This window comes from Alosa alosa, chromosome 14, assembly GCF_017589495.1.
Source record: "Alosa alosa isolate M-15738 ecotype Scorff River chromosome 14, AALO_Geno_1.1, whole genome shotgun sequence".
NCBI classification, from domain to species: Eukaryota; Metazoa; Chordata; class Actinopteri; order Clupeiformes; family Clupeidae; genus Alosa; species Alosa alosa.
In genome coordinates this window covers 28,215,720-28,237,412 of record NC_063202.1, presented here as the reverse complement: position 1 = coordinate 28,237,412, position 21,693 = coordinate 28,215,720, and the positions used below count along the sequence as shown (strand labels likewise).

General features: G+C 43.4%; 3 protein-coding genes across 8 annotated transcripts in view; 1 reads left to right on the top strand and 2 right to left on the bottom strand.

The window, feature by feature from the left end:
* The window catches only part of LOC125307696 (protein FAM227B-like), a 37,197-nt gene extending 31,032 nt beyond the window's left edge, over positions 1–6,165 (bottom strand). For 2 of the 4 annotated variants that reach the window (XM_048263768.1, XM_048263771.1), the window contains exons 1-5: positions 6,005–6,163; positions 5,351–5,600; positions 5,132–5,175; positions 5,016–5,048; positions 4,799–4,903 (exon numbers count right to left, since the gene is read on the bottom strand). In XM_048263768.1, the coding sequence (XP_048119725.1) occupies positions 4,799–4,903; positions 5,016–5,048; positions 5,132–5,175; positions 5,351–5,600; positions 6,005–6,076 (504 nt within the window). In that variant the 5' untranslated portion in view covers positions 6,077–6,163. Of the gene's footprint in view, positions 1–4,798; positions 4,904–5,015; positions 5,049–5,131; positions 5,176–5,350; positions 5,601–6,004 lie in introns of all 4 variants that reach the window. The other 2 variants (XR_007195754.1, XM_048263770.1) reach the window with 2 other exon arrangements.
* dtwd1 (DTW domain containing 1) lies at positions 6,102–9,511 on the top strand. Of its 2 annotated transcripts, none has more exons than XM_048263773.1 (5): positions 6,102–6,187; positions 6,603–6,873; positions 7,076–7,219; positions 7,328–7,556; positions 7,672–9,511. In XM_048263773.1, the coding sequence occupies exons 2-5, from the start codon at positions 6,610–6,612 to the stop codon at positions 7,899–7,901; spliced, it is 867 nt and encodes a 288-aa protein (XP_048119730.1). In that variant the 5' UTR covers positions 6,102–6,187; positions 6,603–6,609; the 3' UTR covers positions 7,902–9,511. The 2 variants fall into 2 exon arrangements, with proteins under 2 accessions (XP_048119730.1, XP_048119729.1); XM_048263772.1 differs by lacking the exon at positions 6,102–6,187 and adding an exon at positions 6,224–6,468.
* LOC125307695 (NAD(P) transhydrogenase, mitochondrial-like) lies at positions 8,205–21,475 on the bottom strand. Of its 2 annotated transcripts, XM_048263767.1 has the most exons (22): positions 21,376–21,475; positions 20,548–20,715; positions 19,475–19,704; positions 19,001–19,218; positions 18,519–18,606; positions 17,828–17,916; positions 17,515–17,702; positions 17,249–17,382; positions 16,845–17,036; positions 15,981–16,134; positions 15,579–15,740; positions 15,311–15,421; positions 14,867–15,012; positions 14,496–14,691; positions 13,347–13,580; positions 12,323–12,483; positions 11,854–12,033; positions 11,479–11,638; positions 9,879–9,960; positions 9,243–9,361; positions 8,731–8,846; positions 8,205–8,523 (listed from the first exon to the last, which is right to left on the bottom strand). In XM_048263767.1, the coding sequence occupies exons 2-22, from the start codon at positions 20,675–20,677 to the stop codon at positions 8,377–8,379; spliced, it is 3,237 nt and encodes a 1,078-aa protein (XP_048119724.1). In that variant the 5' UTR covers positions 20,678–20,715; positions 21,376–21,475; the 3' UTR covers positions 8,205–8,376. The 2 variants fall into 2 exon arrangements, with proteins under 2 accessions (XP_048119724.1, XP_048119723.1); XM_048263766.1 differs by lacking the exon at positions 21,376–21,475 and having other exon boundaries at positions 20,548–20,898.
* Between the last annotated feature and the right edge of the window lie 218 nt (positions 21,476–21,693).

The window sequence follows — 21,693 nt, the reverse complement described above, 5'->3', positions numbered from 1 at the left end:
ATTAGAAAGTCTAGTAGTGAGTACGCTTCTCCACTGGTGCTGGTGTGGAAGAAAAACGGAGATCTGCGGATATGCACTGACTTTAGGTGGCTTAATGCGCGCACTGTGAAAGACGCACACCCACTCCCCCACCAGGCTGATGTCCTTGCAGCTTTAGGTGGCAATGTGTTTTTCTCCACCATGGATCTCACGTCGGGTTATAACAATGTGCCATTACATGAGGATGACAAGAAATATACAGCCTTTTCATCGCCATTAGGGTTGCATGAATATAACCGACTCCCTCAGGGCCTTTGCAATAGCCCAGCTACATTTATGAGGATGATGCTCTCTGTCTTTGGCGATCAAAATTTCTTAAGTCTCTTGTGCTATTTGGACGATGTCCTTGTATTTGGCAGGTCTGAAGGGGAAAGTTTGCAGCGCTTACGCATGGTGTTTGAACGGCTGAAATTGCACAACTTGAAGCTGTAAGCCTGCTAAGTGCAATTTTCTTAGGAGATCTGTGAAGTTTTTAGGGCATATAATTTCTCAGGATGGCGTGGCTAGTGATCCAGATAAGGTTGAGGCTATTGTGAATGTTTCACAGTCAGATTTGATGGAGGCTGATGGCGTCACGCCATCTGCAAGCAAGATCCGCTCCTTTTTAGGCATGGTGGTTTACTACCAGCATTTCATTGAAAACTGTTCTGTGATTGCGAGGCCACTTTTTGCACTTACAGGTGGGTCTAAGCGACCACGCAGGGGTAAAGGTGTGAGTAGACCTGTGCAGAGGAGGAAGCTCTGCCCTCAGGACTGGTCACCTGAGTGTGCAGAGGCTTTCCAGAGCCTTAAGTATGCACTGGTGAGTAGTGTGCCTTTAGCGCATCCAGACTTCTCAAAGCCTTTTCTCTTGTCTGTTGATGCCTCCACTAGTGGTCTTGGGGCTGTTCTGTCTCAGGTGCAGCCTGGTGAGGACAAAGCTCGGCCTATTGCTTTTGCGAGCAAGTCACTGAATCATGCCCAGTCTAAATACCCTGCTCATCGGCTGGAGTTCTTTGCGATGAAGTGGGCTATTTGTGATAAATTTAGTCACTGGTTGCGGGGTCACAGGTTCACTGTATGGACTGACAACAACCCCCTTAAGTATGTTTTGACGAAGCCGAAGCTGGATGCTTGTGAGCAACGCTGGGTGGCTAGGCTGGCGGCCTTTGACTGACATCTTGTATATCCCAGGCCCTAAGAATGTGGTGGCGGATGCCCTTTTGTGAGAGCCATTTGTGAGATCCAGAGTTATGCATCGCCTGACCAGAACTCCCTATGTTGAGTTGCTTAAAGAAGCAGAGAATTTGCAGGTGGATTCAGTCCAGGACATGTTTCGCCTATCCTCTCAGCTTGCTGAAATGAGGGAGCGGCGAGCTGCCTCCGTGGCTGACGGTGTGTGTGTTGGGGCCACCCATGCTGTTCGGGGCGAGGCTGCAGGGTCTAGTGGCGTGTGTGTTGGGGCCACACATGCCCCTGAGACTTCTACCTCTGACCATGTGTGTGTTGGGGCCACACATGTGGGTCAGAGTGAGGCTTCTGCATCTCTTGGCGTGTGTGTTGAGGCCACACATGTCATTCAGAACATGGCGGGAGGTGGGGTCTCGCGTGAGGAGGTCTCTGCTGTGCTGCAATCCTCTCGTAATTGGGAGGATGGTGCTAAGCTTAGGGCTATCTCTCATGCTCAGCAGTTGAGGGCCATGTCCATGACTGGGCAGGATACTTTGCCTGTTTTCAGTCATGAGGAACTGTATGACAAACAGTGTCAGGATCTCACCATTAGCAGGGTCAGGTTCTTTGTTGATAGGGGGCGACGCCCATCTAGGCGTGAGCGGGTACATGAATCCCGGGAGACAGTGAGGACTTTAAGGCAGTGGGGTAAACTGACAACCCGATTAGGTGTGCTGTACAGGGTGGCTAAGAATCCTGTGTCTAAAAAAAATGCCTTCCAGTGTGTGGTGCCCATAGCACTGAGGTCCATGGTTCTAAAAGGGGTTCATGACGAGGCAGGTCACCAGGGCCAGCAACGTACTCTATGGCTGGCAAGACAAAGGTTTTACTGGGACACGCTTGAAAGGGATGTCAGGGACTATGTTCACAGGTGCAAGAGGTGTGTGGTTAGCAAGGCTCCGGAACCTGAGGCTAGGGCCCCTCTTGTTTCCATTGCTACCTCAGCTCCTTTAGAATTAGTCTGCATTGATTTTTGGTCTGCAGAAGATTCTAATAATAAGTCCATTGATGTCCTCGTGGCGACTGATCACTTCACTAAGCTGGCGTGTGCCTATCCCTGCCCTAATCAGTCTGCTAAGTCTGTAGCTCGGGTGCTGTGGAATAAGTTCTTCTGTGTGTATGGTTTCCCTGCTTGTATTCACTCAGATCAGGGGGCTAATTTTGAAAGCGCTTTAATTGCGGAGCTGCTTCTGTTAGCTGGGGTGGACAAGTCTCACACCACCCCGTATCACCCCATGGGGAATGGTCAAGCCGAGAGGATGAACCACACTTTAGGGAATATGATAAGGGCCCTACCCCCTAGGTCAAAGGTCAAGTGGCCCCAGCTTCTTAATAATCTCACCTTCGCGTACAACTGTACTATTCATGAGACCACAGGTTTCCCTCCTTTCTTTTTGATGTATGGCCGCACTCCTAGGTTGCCTGTTGACTTGATGTTTAAAAATGTTCTGTTGGATGGGGACACAGTAGACACTGACACTTATGTGGCATCATTGGGTAAGGACCTGAGGGAGGCTATGGCTTTAGCTCAGTCTAACACTGAGAAGCAGCAGCGCAGGCAGGCTGAGCTGTACAATAGGAGAGCTAAGGGCCAACCTGTTGTAGTTGGTGATAGGGTCCTGCTGGCCAATAAGGGGGAGCGGGGCAAGAAGAAGCTGGCGGATAAGTGGGAGGGGACCATTTACACTGTAGTTTCTGTGAACTACTCCACTCACACTTTCCGAATTAGGAGTCCAGCGGGTACTGTGAAAACAGTGCATAGGAATCTCATCTTGCCGGTTAACTTCTTGCCACTGACCAACGTGGATGATGATGAGCATCTGTCATTTTCTGGTGGCAGCATTAGTGAGGTGGGCAGCTCACAGTTCAGTGGGGATCGTGCTTCTATTGACAGAACTGTATCATGGGTGGCTGGGCTTCCTGGTGCTTCCACTTCGCATAGTAGCAACACAGGGGATCCGCAGGGGATTCAAGTGGCTCCGGACACAGTTAGTTCGGACTCAGTGAGCACTGTTCCGTCTTTGCACAGCAGAAACTCTGGCTGTGCTGTGCCAAGTGATTGTGCCGAAGAGTCTGTCCGTTGAGCCCCCCTCAACTTTTAGGTCTGCTGCTCACACCCGTGCTTCACCTGGTCATTATGGGGGTGGGTTACGACTAGGGCGGGTAGACTGGTTAGGGCGGGTGAAGAGGCTAATACAGACTATGGCTCTCCAGTGGGTGCGGAGTCTTCTAAGAGGAGCTCTGTAGGGAGATTTCTTTTTGTTTGTTTTCTTTTGTGAAATACTGTTTTTTTTTCTCCATACTGTGTATCTCCCCTTGTGGGGAAAGAATGTCATCATTTTCTGCCTATTGCATTAGGCTATGGTTGTAGGTGGATGTACCCCAGTTGGTAAGGTGTATATGGCACCTTTTTCCTGTGATAAGTTAGAGCCAAGTTAACCCCTCTAGCTGGCTTCTTACTTCTCTAGTCCGTCATTGGACAGCATTCATGTGTTGGTGGACTTTCTGTCCTTATTGTGGGTTCACTGTCCTGCATGCTATGTAATTTTTGTTTTTGTTATTTTTGTTTGTTTTCTTCATGGGTGAAATTCAGTGAAGTCAGTGGGGGTGAGTGTAGCAGGGTTAATTATGCTTCCCTGAATTCCCCCATCGTTTCTACAAGTTCTATTGTAGTTTCCCACGCCTCTGAGGTACAGTAGGTTGTAGGGGTGTGTGGCTTGGGTGTGGCAGGGGTCGGTGCCCACGCTGAAGACCCCTTAAGTGTTCATGTAGCCCCCTCCTCTGCCTCTTTTGCTACTGTCCTGAGGCAGAGGTATGTGGAGTCTTGCATACAATACATCATATCTTGTATTTATGCTTTTATGGTTACTTGTATGGTGCATTTTTCACATAGAACTGTTTTCTGGTGTTGCACACCTTATATACGAGTTATGTTTATTTAATCACTGTTTTTATGTTAGCTCGTTACACAATGCACATTGCCTCAGTTCTACATGCTACAGTCTGCTAACGTGGCTGCAGGTGTAGCGACGTTAACTAGTTAGCTTACAGACTTCCATACTGGTGAATTGACTGAATGCATTTAAACGTGGTTTACCTGTTTGATTGGCAGGAGCTGTGATGCGCCTGGCTCGCTCCCTGTCTGATGTGTTTGTTTTGTCTTATATTTCAGGTATGCCATGTTTGTTTAATGTACTTTTGTTATTGTCTATTCACATGTACTTTTGTGGCGACGCTGTTAACTGCGTGTCTCGTAGTCTTGCCGCGCGGCTCTTTTGCTACTGTCCTGAGGCAGAGGAGCTGTGATGCGACTGGCTCGCTCCCTGTCTGATGTGTTTGTTTTGTCTTATATTTCAGTAAAAGAGTCAAAGACCAGGTCGGTTGTGGCGTCTCTTATTATACACAACACAACACAACGCAGAGAACGTGGTAGAGGGAAAACTACCTCTGTTACACTGACATAATAACAATAATGTTAAAACACACACTGCACACAGCCAATGAAAGAGGGACAACAACACTTTATAGCGTTGCAATAGTTTGTACTCACATTAAAGCCTTGTGCCTCTGAAATATGGTCCAAATGCAGAGAAGTACTGGGAAGCCCTGGAATATCAGTATGCTCTAAATTTGAAAATCCAGGGAATTCAAACTCCTATAGAAATAGGGTTGAACAAATGCTCAATGTCAGTGCTCAATAATGTTACATTGTCATGTATAAATATGTACTGTATAGGCCAACAGGCTGGTGAACAAAGTGAACATACCATGACATCTGGACACAGGGGCACTGTTTCAATCTAAGATGACAAAATGTCACATGTTTTTCTTTTGAAGGACAATAATGTTACAGCTTTAAAGATTACAATTTTGATACACTTGCCTGTTCTTTAATTTTCTTATGTGCTTTTGCAACTAAGTCTGGATCTGCAAATAAATAGATGTGCTTTATGAGATGGGTTGTTGATGCTTCTGATTTGCTGATTTGGCCTCACCTTATAACAACAATAGGCCTATATATAATAATAATAATAATAATAATAATAATAATGATGATGATGATAATCATCATTATCATTTGTTCCCAAAAGTGTGAGCTTACAAGGGTGATTGTTTGATTTGGGTGTGGCTCTGGTTCGACATCCTGTTGGTTTAATAAAAGCTTTTGATAAAATGGCATCATTTTCCTTCACTCTCCCCCATACTTCATCTACAAGCGTTGAGATAGATGTAGCTATTTCCACTGGAAATGGTACCATTTTTTTCAAATACTCGTCTATTTCCTCTACAGAGTTGAAATGGTAGTCTGATGGCAACTGCACATATTTCCTGATAGTCTCAGGCCACTCTACCTGAAAAAACAAAAAGAGAAAAGAAACACTGACCATGACGGCAAATCTACGTATCTTATGTTAGCCACCACCATTCAAATTAGGCTCAATCCAGAAGCAGATTCATTGAATTCCTTGAATTTCCCCTTGAGGATCAACAAAGTATCTATCTATCTATCTATCTATCTATCTATCTATCTCATTTTTGACAAGAGAAACTTCAGTTCTGCACATTTAATTTATTGTTGGTGGTTGGCTGTAACAGTATAGAAGCTACCGTAATTACTGCAGTTCATTGCAGATAATCAGCTAAGTTAACGCCAGCTGACTTGTATCAGGTGTAAACGTTTGACCATGCTTGGTTCGTTACGTTAACGTTAACTAATTTAAGAATTTAACACCCTACATTTGGGCATTTATCATACCAGTTTTTGACGTCTAAGGAATTCCTCGAATGAGTCGATAGGGATTTCTGCGTCATTTGAATTCATTGACATTTTGTATCTTTAGGTTTAATTTATCCACGGTCATTTATATATTTTTTTAAAGTGTGTAAACCTCCTCTCAGACTCAGTCAGCATGTTGAATTATGTTGCTAAGGAACCGAGGTAAACTGAGTTAGTTTTACTTCCTCCAAAGTGCGATTTAGTTCCGGTTCACATGAGCAAAACGGATACAAGCTGATACAAGCCCCACAAGCTGCATGAAAAAGCAAACGTTTCGTGTGTGTTAAGGACTGGAAGCTTTTACTGAGCGATTTTAATCCATAGTGTATCAGAGGCGAATTTGCACTATTTATATTCATTATTTACCTCAAGTGAGCATAGCTGACGATATTTATCTGTAACGTTAATCAGTGGTGTTTGTTATAGGTAACGTTAACGTAACTGTAAGTAACCACATGTACGAATGTAACGTTAGACGTTGTTGTCATCGCATAAATATACTATTTGTGGTTTCGTCACTAAGAAGTATACTTAAACTGTGATTTATCTTTGGTGAAATCGGACCCTTCTACTACAGTACGTAGATGTCTGCCACTAGCACAGTCACAGAAGATGTCCCAAAATCAGAGGAACAGCTCGACAGAAGCTCGGATAATTTAACGTTAGACTGCTCTAGTCAAGCTGAATCGCCTCTCCAAGGTCTGAAATTGGCATCACACGAAGTACTCGAAAGAGCACAAACGCACGGCAGGATAAAGTGTTCTAAATGTGGTGGGTCAAGGATGTTCTTCTGCTACACGTGTTTCACTTTAGTCGGTGTGAACCAGCAGGAAATTCCCTTAATTAAGGTTAGTGCGAGATACAGAATCAGTCGTAATTCCATATTATGGCCTCAAACTGAAATCTCTGGCTAATTGATCCAGATCGATGAACTTGGTCGTGAGCATTTGTCTGAACCAAAGGCAACGGACAAAATGGTTTATTATGAAAACAAGCAGGTTGAAGGACTGATGTTTTTAAATTGTTTTTGTATGCTAATTGAAATTACAGCTCCCGGTCAGAATTGACATAATCAAACACCCCAATGAAACTGATGGAAAGAGCACTGCGGTACATGCCAGACTCCTCGCTCCCGACGATGTCAACATTTACACTTACCCTTGCATACCGGAGCTGGATGGTGATGTGCACAAGGTCAGTGTGCACTCTTAATATGCTCAACTCCTAAAAAGAAAACGTAACAAACCTAAAATGACATATCTTAAGTATTTTCCCTTTTATTATTCCTGCTTTGGCCATCAGGCAGTTTTGGTTTTCCCTGGACCTGACTCAGTGACTCTTGAAGAGATGTCGGAGCATCTAAATGACATAAGAACAAACTCATCTGATGAAGCAAGAGTAAAGAGACAGAAGATCACAGAAGAGACGGAAGACGAAGTAAATCCACAGTCCTGTCCTCTAGAAAGAGTCATCTTCATCGACAGCACATGGAACCAGACTACCAGAATAATCACAGATGAACGACTCGAACGTGAGTAGCATCTTGTGCTGATATCAGCAATGAGATTGGTAGATATATTTCATTATACTGTGTGTTTATACGTATAGTAGGCTGATATTAACACACTATGCCTTGTTTTTTCTAGCTCTGCTACGGGTTGAGTTGAAGACAAGGAAAACCTGTTTCTGGCGTCATCAGCGAGGTTCACCAGACACATATCTTGCTACAATAGAGGCTATTTATTACTTCCTTAAAGACTATCATACTCTGTGCCTCCGGAAGGCGTACAGTGGTGAATATGACAACCTTCTCTTTTTTTACTCCTACCTCCATAAAATTATCAACAAAGCAAAAGTATCTGCTGGAAAAATATGAGCATTGAACAGCTGGACATTACAGATAGTCCTCTTGCAATGCACATCCTGATGATCTCAAAACATGCCAATGCACAGTTGGTGTAAGGGACAGCCAAGTGTATTTACATTTCAGAACACCATTACATCAGTACACTGGTGTCATTTCTTGTGCATAATGGGTAAACACAAAGAGAATATTTAACAGAAGTCATTGTGAAATACTTTTATTTACAAATCAGAAAACTCATGCAACTCAGTAAAACTTCCATTGATTTTAAATTTTGATTTGTATTTGTCGTTTATGTTAATTATTTTGCACATCTTTTATACTCTTGCAAGATGTACTTACTTTATCAGACTAATGATTAGCTCTGGGTTTGAATGCACAATAACTCTATGCCATGGAATTGAAATACAACAATCATACATTCATCAATTGGATATGGACAAGATCAATTAATAAATACACATAGTACTGGAGCTATATGCTGGAGCTAATAGAAAGCTTCTCTAATTTTACCCTGTAAGCTATCACATGTTTTCTTGGCATCTCCCAGCAGCATGGATGTATTGGGTTTGTAGAATATGGGGTTGTCCACTGCAGCGTAGCCCACACCAAGAGTACGCTTCATCACAATCACCTGATGACAAATGAGATTGTTATTGGCAAGCAGCAAGGTTGTTGGATGAATGATGGTTAAAGCATGATTCATAAATCAGAGTGGTCTCACAGGGCCTCCCTGGGGCATGACTGACGTCCCATTGGCTGGCCATAGGTGGCTGAGACCACGTCATGTCATCACATCATGCAATTCAGGGGGAACATTCAGGGGGAGTTTATACTGTACCTGCTTTGACTTCCAGACCTCCAGCACAGGCATTCCAGCAATTATGGAATTTGGGTCCTCTTGGGCCGCAGAGTTTACAGTGTCGTTGGCTCCGATGACAAGAGTCAAATCAGTCTCTGTGGACAAAAAATTAGTTTAAACATAAAAGCATCCACTAAAACAAGCAAGCAAGCAAACAAACCTATGAAGAGGTAAACTAGCACTAGCGGTTCTCATTCATCCCCATATAATCTAAACAGAACCATGTGTCTGAAGATTTGCGTAGGCTAAGAAGGTGGTAGTTATAAAAACAGACTGTTGCTCTCAAACATTGCATGTCTAAACATCATTATATGATGAACGTTAATTCAACTGTGATGCCGCTATTTATTATGTCGGAATCAATGGACAGACACCTGTGAAGCTGGATGATTGGTCTGTGTGCTGATCCTGCGGAATTACCCCGACTCTTAAACCTCCCACTATTTAAAGAGGACACTCATGGAATTACAGTTGACCCATTTGATTATCACCTGGGAAGTCCTCATTGATCTCATCCATTTCCAGCACAATATCATAAGGAACTCCAGCCTCAGCCAAAAGGACATTCAGCTGACCAGGCATGCGGCCAGCCACAGGGTGGATTCCAAATCTGACAAGGAAAAGAATAACTAAATAAATAAAATTTGTTAGGTTCATTTATTAGCTACGTTTAACACTGGATTTAGATGGTTTTTAATGCTGTTTTCAGCTGTTAATGATGACGTGTAAATAAAATAAACACACACAAAATGAAATCACATTCTCATTGGTTGATTCTCTGTCTTGATTGTTCTCTCGTAATTTCTCCACAGGATCATTTCCTAAACTTTCCGGAAGATGTCTATCTTCTCTGGTCTGATATGTAAATACTGTCTGGAGTATCTTCGCAATTGATTTACTTTTCCCCCTTTATTTGGGTGATCTTGACATTTTTCGCATTACGATTTGAGACATAGACATGTTTTGTCTTGTTTTAAATATAAATAAGATTGTTCCCATTAGCTTTTGGGACATTTTGTGGAACTTCTCCCTACATTATTCCAGGAAAGAGTGGGTTGTGCTTACAAGTCCTCTTGGTCAACTCCTTTAGTTAAGCAGCAACTAAAAACGTTAGTCTTTTGTCTTACCTGACTGACTTGCCCTGCTCACAGAGCATCTTCACCATGTCAGCAATGGGATACTGGGCCTTGGCTGCACAAAGACCCCAACCTTATAAAACAAACAATAACAAAATGTATGGTTCTCAGTATAATTACCAAACAACCAAAAAGTCAACTTCAAAGTCAACCAGACATTCGTGTTGTAACCATATGGCACTTTGCTAATGTTACAGACAGACAACAAGAGTAGTAACTGGAACAAGTGACATTGCACCTTTCATTAGAGGCAGAAAAAGGAAATCGTGTGTGGCAACTTCAGCTAGGCTGTACCCTTCCCACAGCACATGCTCTGCCTCAACACAGGGGGGGCTCCCCATGACACAGAGGCCTCTAACCCCAGAGCCTTAATGCAGAGGAATTCTACCGGCATGGCAGTGTGCGTGCGAGAGACCATCTTTCCCCCTCTCACTGGCTGACCTCTGTTTTCAAATATCTGGAGAAGGTAGAGGGGTCTTTATTCCGTGCTGCAGGGCCAGTAGATTTAGCAGTTAAGTAGATCCCTATGGGACAGTCAAACCTCCCAACATCTGACCCCTAAAGGCAACTGTATCTGCCTGCTCCCTCCACCACGCTGTTGTAATTGACTTCTTGTGTTTTACCGTGGACTTGCTACGGTGGAGTAGACATGTGTTGGATCGGCTGTCTTTTCATTTCCATCCTCTTACAACTTTGAAACCTGATCCATGGGACTCAGCTCTGTGATTTATTATGTTGCCCAGAACAAGAGAAAGGAAAACAAACATGGGCCGCGCGTCCAGTGCTCTCAGCTGATGCTGTCACCTTCCCCAGATGCCCTGATGGTGGACTCGGGGTCTTCTGGACAGTGAATTCTACGGTCACAGTGGGATTTCATGCATGAAAAAGGAGTAATGCATGCAACATGGCACATTAGCTTCAGCAGCAAAGCTAACTTGATCCATTTAAGTTTTTTTAATCTATTTGTCTTATATAGAGCTGATCTTTAGTAGTCCCAGTTTATGTATAGCTAAAATAAAAAGCATGATGCTTTAACATGAAAGCAGCAATAAGGAGTTGTTTTCTCTACTCTAACATTAGTGAGCTAATTAGCCAAAAAGACTAATTCAATTTCTTTATTTTCTTTCTATATTATCTAGTATCAAGCTGTTTTGGATTTAAGCTGCAAAGCCACATGGTGACAATGATATAGGTTTCCCTTGACATGACCAGACATCACGATCATTTGAGAATGATAAAAAGCATACCTTTAAAACTGCTACAGAACTACATACTTTTGCTTTAACTTTACATTGTGCATGTTTTTACTGGTATGGTTTGGCTCAGGGAGAAGAGGAACATGGCACACTGTTGCCTTCTGGTGGACAAAATCTTGCCACATTTAAATCCCCCCTAGTATTTTGATGGCAGCTGATTAACCATTACTAAACTAAACTTTGAATTACAAAGAATATAATATGTTATAAACTTTGTGCTGATCTTTTGGGTCAAACCTAAAGGAAGCCTGCTAAGCATCAGTAAAAAAAAGATTCCTCGGTGGCATTCCTGCAGATGATATGGTTACTTAATTATGTTTATTGTAGAAGCTTACCAGGAGTGATAATAATGCTGTTCGCCTCCCTTATCATTTCAATGGACTGGTCCAAGTTAACTTCAGTGTGGGTGCCTACAATCTCCATGGGTTTCCCACCAGCAGTGGATGAAGTGCCATAGCCACCCAAAATAACATTAGGAAGGGAGCGGTTCATGGCCTGCAAAGACAATGTCATCTTTCAGTGTACACATCAGTATTCAGTCACTGAATAGTGATGTGGGGTATGAGTCAATAGGAGAGTATCTTTCAAGGATGGAAACTGTAGTCATTAGCCAAGAGAAAACACTTGCAGGTGGTTGCAATTGCACAAGTCTTCTTATTAATTCTGTCAGGGGATGTGTGAATGGAGACCAGCCATCCGTCCATACTCACCACACACATGATATAAGACAGGATGGCACCGGACGAGCCAATCAGTGCGCCAACGATGGTCATGAGGTTGTTGTCCAGCAAGAAGCCCTCGGCACACAGGGCCCAGCCAGAGTAGCTGTTCAGCACGGTGATGACCACAGGCATGTCTGCACCCCCGATGGCTGCAGTCAGTGTGACGCCCTAGATATGGAGGAGAAGAGCACACAAAAATGGATCATACCATTCAGTGTTGTCTTACCATTCACCATTCAGTTGTCTCAAATTCTGCAATACTATAAAATAAATGCTGCTTCAACCTCTCAGCATAAGAGCACTGTGTCAGATGTCCTACACATAAGGAATAGCTATGAGACAGAATGCATAATAACTTGCATAAAGTTGCTATTTTGGGGCAATCTACTGTTAACACATACATACACACAAATATGTTTTCCTGAATCACCATCTTGCCATGCAAGTCCACGCTTACCATGACGGTGGAGAGGCCAGAGACCCCCAGCAGGCAGCCCATGCCTGTACCGTAGCTGTCAGTCAGCATGAAGGGCACCATGCCTCCGACCGAGGCAGCCATGAGGCCAGCGTTCATCATGTGGCGGCCAGGGAGCATCAGGGGTGCCGAGTCAAGAACACCTGAGTCACAGAGTGGTTTTCAACGTTGGAGATTAAATCAGAAATGACATGTTTCCTTCTTTTACCTGAAGGTAATGCTCTAAACACTCTAAAACAAGCCTCAAACTTTAACGCAGGTATGAGAATGCAGCTTGATGCTAGTCTCTCTCGCTTTCGCTATTCTTGGCAACTGAACAAAACCAACAATCAATGCTAAAATAGAAAATCTGGGAAGCTTCTTCAAGCGCAAAAAATCAGGGAGATCTTTATCGATAAAAGATGACAAGTTTTGGCAAACACTGGGCTACAGGGCGTGCTGATTATTGCTGCTAATGTGTGGTAAACCAGAGCCTCAGTGGGTCTTTTATCTTTCTTTGGCTAGACTCCACAATTTGATTTTTTCACTGAGCATAGGAGAAGATGATTGGACAGCAGGGGCACATGGTTCAACTGGCAAATCATCCTGACATCATATTTTGAGAGATAACTTTATGAGATGATATACCAAGGCAGATGAAGCATTCCAGTGTTTTTCCTGTTGCCCTGCATAGTTCTGGCAACAGGAGGAATGGCCTCACTGATGCCAGTTTTTAAAATCGCCTAATCTTTTCCTTACTTTTTGAACATTTAGTAATCTCTAGATTTTCACATCGCCTGCAAGAGTACATTTGTCCAAGGGAAAATACCAGACATGCCAGCTTTAAGGCAAATCATAGCTGGAATTGAATAAAACTTGGCCTACTGTCGACTGTTTAAAGGAGACAATGAAGACAAGGATATTTTCCACATCCACCCTTGGCACACATTTATGTGGATCAACAGAGCTAATGGGAACTTTTTGTGTGAGTGAGAACGCAATCTCATCCCTCAGCAATGCTGTGTACCTTGAAGCTTTCCATAAGCAACCAGGGAACCACTGAAGGTGACACCACCAATGTAGGTGCCAAGATAGGCAACGGTCTTCACCATATTGGCAGCAGGATGGGCGTCGAGGTGGGGATACTCAATCATGTACTCAGCAACGCAGGTGAGCACTGCTGCCAACCCTACAAGGCTATGGAAGGCTGCCACCAACTGAGGTAGATCACTGATCTCAATTTTCTTGGCGATGGTCAATCCTGCCAGCAGACAGAATCAAAAGATTAAGTAATAACTCAGACAAGCATATGCAGTATTCTCTAAGTAACAAGAGGATTAGCCTTCATATTGCTATGGATTAAATCAATTGATATGAGATACAAACTTTAGGCTGACACTCTGAATGGAGATCATCTGTCATCTTTGCACCATAAATTTGGTCAACATTTCAGCACCATCTTCGCTAAAGCTGCGACATGCAATGCCTGATTAGAGCATAATTCAATTCAGTCTGACAAACTTGATAAAAAAAAGAAAAAGTCTGTTTCTCATAAGCCTAGATATATCTGGGAATTAACATCAAACCCCACATAGAGGGAACCAGGCCAGCCACTTAGTATGAAATTAAAATGGCTGCAAATCAAATTAGAAGATGACTTATAAAAAGACAAACAACGCTATATATAAACAAACACACCCTGAACGTTTGCTAAAGAAGTGCCAGAGGTCTGAATATATCATCATTCATCATATGAAAATTACAGCTACAAACAGTATACTGACAAGATGATTAACATTATATGTCATAATGTAAACAGGTTTTACCATCACTGTAAATGCCATGAAATTCCTCTGAACAAGCACGTGTGATGATGTGGTTGACCTCAAAGGATTTTTGTTACAACTACAGAATTTTGTGCATACAATACATATTTTCTGTATGTGTTTATGTTAAACTAATTGGTAGTGAGATTCAAGTCTAGATAATTTTCTCCAGATTAAAGCAGTTCTGTTGCTCTGTCTCATGGCATATGAAACCCTCATGTAATATTTCTGGTACACTTTTTCTAGCACCCTTAATGTGATATCGTCATGTCAACTTGGCCCGACTTCAACATGAGGACACACAAGGCGCTGTGGTATGTGCCGATGCTGCGGTATGCGCTCCGACATACCTATGGTGCCTCCGCTTGCCATGGCCAGAGACATCTGTGACAGCAGCTCAGGGGAGGGCTTGAGTGCACCCAGGGTGGCAGCGATGCCCCCAGCCACCCCCATCATGCCCAGGGTGTTGCCCAAGCGACTGGTGCCCTGGGCAGACAGGCCGGCCAGGGCTCCGACACAGCACAGGCCCGAGCCAAGGTACATCATCTGTCAACACACAGGCTGGGAGTGAGCAGTGGGATTCACACAGAACACAAACATCTACAGACATGTTAGAGACTGTTGAGATCTACAGTATGATGCATGATGTATGCATGTCTACCAACATGCTTTGCTTCATAAAAGATATCAATAGAGTAATAGGGCTACATTGCATCAACACCTGTTCTATGTGGTAGCCACTGGCTACAGATGCTCCATATCCCCCCACAAAGAGAGCTCCAGGGATTCCATACAGGTAGTTATACTCCGGGGGGTCTGTGGGCCGCTTAAACATGTCCAACATTCTCTTTGTGATGAGGAAACCGCCTGAGAGGAACAGCAGATCATTTGAAGTTAAATATACTTTGCACTGTCTATGCGCAGTATGCATCCCATAACACTATCATAGCTTAGAATTCTTCCAATCTTTTTAACATGATAGAAGGCTGCTGGGAATCAAACACTTGAGGAATTATAACAGTTCTGGTCTACGTACTGTCAGAAGTCTACATCTGTTATGGTATATATTTTCAATGGTTAAATACACTTAATTACACTTAAATACAAGCCTGAGTAAGGTCTGAGTAGATATTGAGTTGTATTTTTGATGGGATTAGGGTCAAACCTGCAATGTTGATAGATGACACAAACGCAGCTGCCAGTGCCAGACTTTCAGGGAGAGATGATGGTGTGAGACCTCCACCCATCAACACTAAGCCACCCACAGCAGTCAGGCCTAGGGATTGGAAGAACAGTCTGAGTGCAGTTCATAGACAGCCAAAATCAAAACAGCAGAGATCTCTAATGCATAAACCAAACCTAGAGTGTATACATTATCAAGTGTATTGTTGAAGATGCTGTTGCCAGGTCATTAGATTATAGGGGTATTTCACCTGAGATGGCATTGGTGACAGACATGAGAGGTGAGTGTAAGGCTGGGGTGACGCCCCACACCGTGTGATAGCCAACAATTCCTGCCAGTCCAAAAGTGGTGACCATCTGGGTGAAAGCAGCGCTGGGTGCGACAAGACCCAGACCAAGGACAGTGGACACCCCTGCAACAAGACAAATTAAAAAAAATACACATGAAATACACACACAACTTTGCCCAGTGGGGTGTGCGCCTAACAAGTGCCTTTTTCATGCACCTCCACGTCTAGAAACACTACATGCTGAAGTATATAATAGGATTACATTCACCCACAACAACTATTCACAACTAGCCATAAGCTATGCGCCTTCTCTCTTCTCCCACAATCTAGAGTGAATCATGGGAATGTACTGTGTCTCTTCACCTGCTGTGTAGATGCCTGCGGAGGTCATGGTGCGGTTAAAAGGGGAGACTGTTGCCTTTTTCTCCTTTTCCAGCTCGGCTACAGACTTTATCTTAGCCGGGGGAGGTGGAGGGACAGTCTTTGGTAATGGCGATGGGAAAATGTTCTTGCCTTGCTGGGGTTACAGGAGACATACGCGTCAGTGCAGAGTGAACATAGTTTTACACACACGCATAAAGCAGATAGATAAATAAATGATGAAACTGATCCAAGTGTTTCATCACCATGCATTTGTTCCCTTGAACATGACTAGAGTTTATAATGTTTACATAATGGCACAAGTAGAAGACCAAAACCACAATGACTCATAGTTCACAGGGCCATAGAGACAACAGCCAAGTCAACAAAATAGGAGACTTCTTTGGAGCGTGTTAAGAAACAGCTCTGAGCAGCACCATAAATTCCGATGAAAATTGTGTGAATTGCTGTTTCAATAGACGGTAAGATGATATTTCCCCTGGAGGCTGTCTGTTCCCCCTCTGTCTTTCAAGTATGCAATAAACAAAGTGTCGGGGGGGGGATTCTTGGAAAAGAAGGCAAACACAGAAAATCCAAAGAAAAACCCAATCCTTTTTCTCACGTGAGACGTCAATCTTGCTGACAGCCTTGTGCGTATGAGCCAAGTTGGCTGTGTGGGCTTTTAAAATTCAAAAGTTTTGGCTTTGGTGTCTCAATGTTCAATGTTTTTGTCTCACTGACGTGCATGCCATACACAGATCAAATGTAATCTCTTAGCTGTTGGAGTTGACATTGAATTCTTAATTATGAAATGGGTCCTATTCTGGTATGTTCGAAAGCTGCAGGAGTAGCAGCATTGATACTTACCTTCATCACCGTGGTGCCACGGATGACATGGTCAAGTGTTCCGTAATCAAAGTCGTCCACAGGTTCAAAGTGGAAGTACTCCTTATCAGGGCTAATAGCTTTCAGTAGCTTCAGAATGTTGTTGGAGTACAGTGAGCTGGCTTGTGTGGACATTCTGCTAGGGAGATCTGTGAATCCAATGTTTGTCACCCCCTAATGTATAGAAAAAATAGAAATAAACATTTCCCTAAAAATTGGCTATTTCTTTTTTGCATGTCATCTATAAATGTTCTCACATCTTCTTTTCATCTCCTTTTAATGAGATGCACAACCTTGGCACTGTACCCATTTGTTTTAATATCACTGTGCTATGTGTGTTCACCATACTAACATGGAGGTTTACTGGTTGGAACAGTGTCACTCACTTTGTGCACATAGAGTTCTCCGGGTTTAATCGTCTCAATGTTCCCTCCGGCTTCAGCGGCCAAATCCACCACCACAGAGCCATCCTTCATGGACTCCACCATCGGCGTCTTAATCAGGATGGGAGCCCTCTTTCCTGCAGGGACCATGGAGATCAATTAAACACTGAACTGATTAAATAGATTAAGCAATGAGGACAGAGTCAGTGATATATGCAACAGAATTGTCAAACTGTGATTTAAAAGTGTGGTTGAATGTGTTTTTTTACCTGGAATAAGAGCAGTAGTGATAACGATGTCCACCTCCTTGCACTGCTTGGCAAACAGCTCCATCTCGGCCTCTATGAACTCTTTAGACATCTCCTTGGCATAACCCCCAACTCCTTCTCCTGACTCTTTGATATTCACTTCCAAAGCTTCTGCCCCAAAGGACCTGAACTGCTCCAGTGCTGCTGGTCTGGTTACAGAAAACACTGTCACTTTTCCTGCTCACACTATGATGTGACCGTTCATACAATTAAAAGTCCTAAAGGTTTACCGCTGGTGCATTGCAGTTACATGGTGGTTTATTGTGTTTTGTACCTTGTGTCAAACCCTCTCACAATGGCCCCCATTGATTTGGCTGCTCCTGCTGCAGCCAATCCTGCTACGCCACCACCAATAACAAGCACCTGTGGGGGTCAAACATATAATAATTTCTACAGTTATCTTTCTTTCGTAAGGCTGGTTTTACTGCTGAAATCCTGATAACACATTATTCAAATACTCACATATAAATATATAACATATAAATAAATATTACATACAGGAACATAATTATTCATACCCCTGGCAAATATTGATTTATTGTTGATTTTCTCTTGACCAATATGTTTGTTCTGACACTGCCACACGCCAAAAGGTTGTAAGACAATGTGGGAGAAACATGGAATCAAAAAAGAAGCGTTTTCATCTTTTTTTTAAAAAAATATGAAAAATGGCATGTCCACAATTATTCATAACCTTTTAAAATAATCAATGGAAACATCTTTATTTGTATTCACAGCTCTCAAACTGGTTCTTATAATATCTACCAAGCCTCTCCATGTCTCCACAATGATTCTAGACCGCACCTTTTTAGCAGCAATCCGGGTTTTGAGGCAGGAGCGATTATGTAAATACTACAGCAATTTTTGTCAGTTCTCCACAGCTAAATCACAATGTGTAGGGAACTTCTTAGCCTGTGTAATGAGTATTTTTTTTATGACAGGTTGAGCTAGTTGTCAGTGGCTACCTTAGCTGGAGGTACTTTCCCAGCTGCGGTAATCTGGCCGGTGAAGAATCTTCCAAAGTGGTTGGCAGCGAGGACCACGGCCTTGTACCTGAGTACCATGGGGGAAAAAAGTCAATGCACCTTCTTGGCCCCTGGATAATTTCCTAATTAAACCATGTGGAAAGTGTTTCCTGATAACTTAGCATGAATAATATGCTTTAACCTCATCTTAAATGTATAGCCATTGTCATCACTGTGGAAGATAAGAGGGAATTTAAATGGAAAACATGTTTTCTGCTCTTTGCTCCAATATATAAAGTTGGTCCCAGTTGTAAATATGCTTTTTACAATTCCTCTTTCGTGCTTGTCCTGACAGAACATTAATCATTTAGCCATAAAAGAGGCAGAGCAGAGAAACCTCCACAAGGCTGCGGAACAGATCATTACAAATCATCCCCACTGTATCGTGCATTGACATGGACCATGCGCTCACGTAAGCTCACCCTGCGATGTTGGCCATGGAGCTCAGGGCGTCGTAACCCTGGGCGATAGTCACTCGGGGGACCTGGTCCATGGCCAGGACGGTGCACTGCTGCTTGGCCAGCTTGTCCATAAGCTCAGGGTTCTGGGCGGGGTAGATGAAGCTCACCAGGGTGGACTTGGGCTTCAGCAGCTCGGCCTCATGCTTGCCCAAAGCCTCGCTGAAGGTCGGCGCTCGCACCTGTGTTCCCAGAAAGATCTGATAAGACATTCGTGCTCCCAACTGCATTACTTTTTCAGGTTATGACTGAGAGGTTTTTTTCACACATGTGCCCTTCAAAAGACCTTCATCATTTTAGGGTGGTGCTCCATGTCATGAGAGTTATGAAACATTTATGTACAGAGTTTAAACTGAGTACAACTGACTCATTGACTCAAGAGTACAAATGACATAATTAAAAATCCTGGTACTAACATTCAGATATAATTCTGCTTACCTTCAGAACCAGGTCTGAGTTGAAGGCGCCCTTGGTGTCGGTAATTTTGGCCCCTGCCTGTTGGTACTGATCATTGGAGAACTTGGATTCGTCTCCGGCGCCGCTCTCCACCTGGACATTAAAGCCCTGCTTGACCAGGGCCTCCACTCCGGCAGGGGAAAGGGCCACTCTCTTCTCAGTCTTGAAGATCTCCTTGGGCACGCCCACCATGACATCTTTATAACGCACACCTGAGGGGAACACAGCAACTTAGGGCGGCAGCGCTGGTGAAGAGAGCCCCCTAGACCTCCAAACACAGATAGGCCTACTCCAACAGCTTTTCTGTTTCTGTGCTTAAAAAAACTGTAGGATCATGAGCACCTTAAATAAAATAGACGGGAAACAAAACAGTAAAAAAGAAATGAGGCTAGGCACGTGCAGCGTAAACACAAGCCTTCAGTAGAGTCTGTTCCAGAGTCTTGTTTCACATATCTCTCCTTACTTGGCTTGCGGATCTCCAACAACAGCAAGACATTATTAGCAGCCGACTGGCTGCGTGCCCGGCTGTGCCCGGTCTGCACAGGCTCAGTGAGCCGTTTTCACACAGCTCACAAAAATGTCCAATCACACAACACAAAACCAGAAAAAAACACACGTTGGGGGGGGCTCTCTGTCATGGCATTAACAACCTCATTGACACTAGTGAGACTTGCTTGAAAGGCAGGGGTCAGTGACAAACTAGCAAAGTTAGGATTTCACCTTTACATGACCTCTCCAACAGTCCTTCACTCAAACATTAATTACATGTAGGCAGATGCATTTAGGTAAGGATTAAAGTGAGTGCTTCTCATAGTTGCTTCCAAACGCTGTACTGTTCATCTGTTATTATGTGTCATTTATCTGTGGACTGTAGTATGTGGGGGCACTACATAACAAAGGGAAAAACAAGACCTCAAATGAACTTGAACTTGAATGACCTGCAGTTGTATAACATAAGGATACTCCAGAAAGCTGGTGGAATAAAATAGGGTGTAACAGTATTATAATATATAAAATAGCAAATGAAATGTGCAGTATGACACTATACTACATACCTTTGGGAGCCTGTTGGTTCCATAGAATAGCACAGGTTTGAAAGTACCTTTTCCCAGGTGACTTTTTTAGTGCAGCTCGGTAAACCAAGGGCACAGAGGTGCAGGAGACGCAGCGTAGGAGGCAAGACATGGCTCACACAGTGGTCCTGTGGCCCCAACCCAAATATCCTGAATGCAGAGGAATGAAAGACTTACTTTGCCCTCAGATGGAAAGGCACATTTTACTCCCAGAAAAGTCCAACACCAGGAACCCAGAGCTGACACACACACTCACACTCTCATGCTTTAGGCCCAACAGTGTGACATTTCATTCCCCAGGACATCAGTAAGCAAACACATGGTTGCAGGTTCGCGAGAACTGGGAATGTGACGACTGAGTGGGACAGAGTGCCAAGAAACTCCTCTCTGTGAAAGTGCGGGTCACCAAGACTTTATTCAGAACTCATAACATACTGGTACTGCCAGTCACATATAACTCAGCTAAAATGTTTACCATCTGTTAAAAGCAAAGTTCTTTTAGGATGGTTAAAGGTTTGTTTTTAGAGACAAAATTATCTCCAATTCATCTTATTTTCATGAAATACAGACAAAATGACATTCGAATATTAACAAATAGCCAGATTAACCCTTGAAGTTGCCTTGGTTTGCTTCGTGTGGAATATTTTCCGTTGCTGTGCATGGAGGGAAAGACGAGGAGCAGAAGTAAGCGCATACCGTCAAGGTGTCCTGTCTAAAACATGTACACTCGCGCACTATTGCCCAAAAAAGAGAGAAAAAGGAGAAAGAGAGAAAAAAGAAAACAGCAAGGCTAGAGTGGATGTCACTGACCTTTGCTTAGATTCTGCTGTGTGGTTTTTCTATTCTACAGGGGGAAAGAAACTTTTGACATGATTTTGTTTTTGACCTTCAGCGCGGCACCACTGAGGAGTTTCGATATCACTGCCTAATCTACTATAAATAGCGGGCCATGTGATTCGGGCGAGCAGTGTGGAAAAATGGCCAACTGTAAAGCTTTACAGAAACAAACCCATTTCATTCAAACGTCTAACCATAAACATTAAGATAAAAATCAGGATATGTGGCAGACTAAATTGTGGAGCAAGCTCCTCGACGTTTGTTTATCGTGCATGTAAGAATTATTGCATA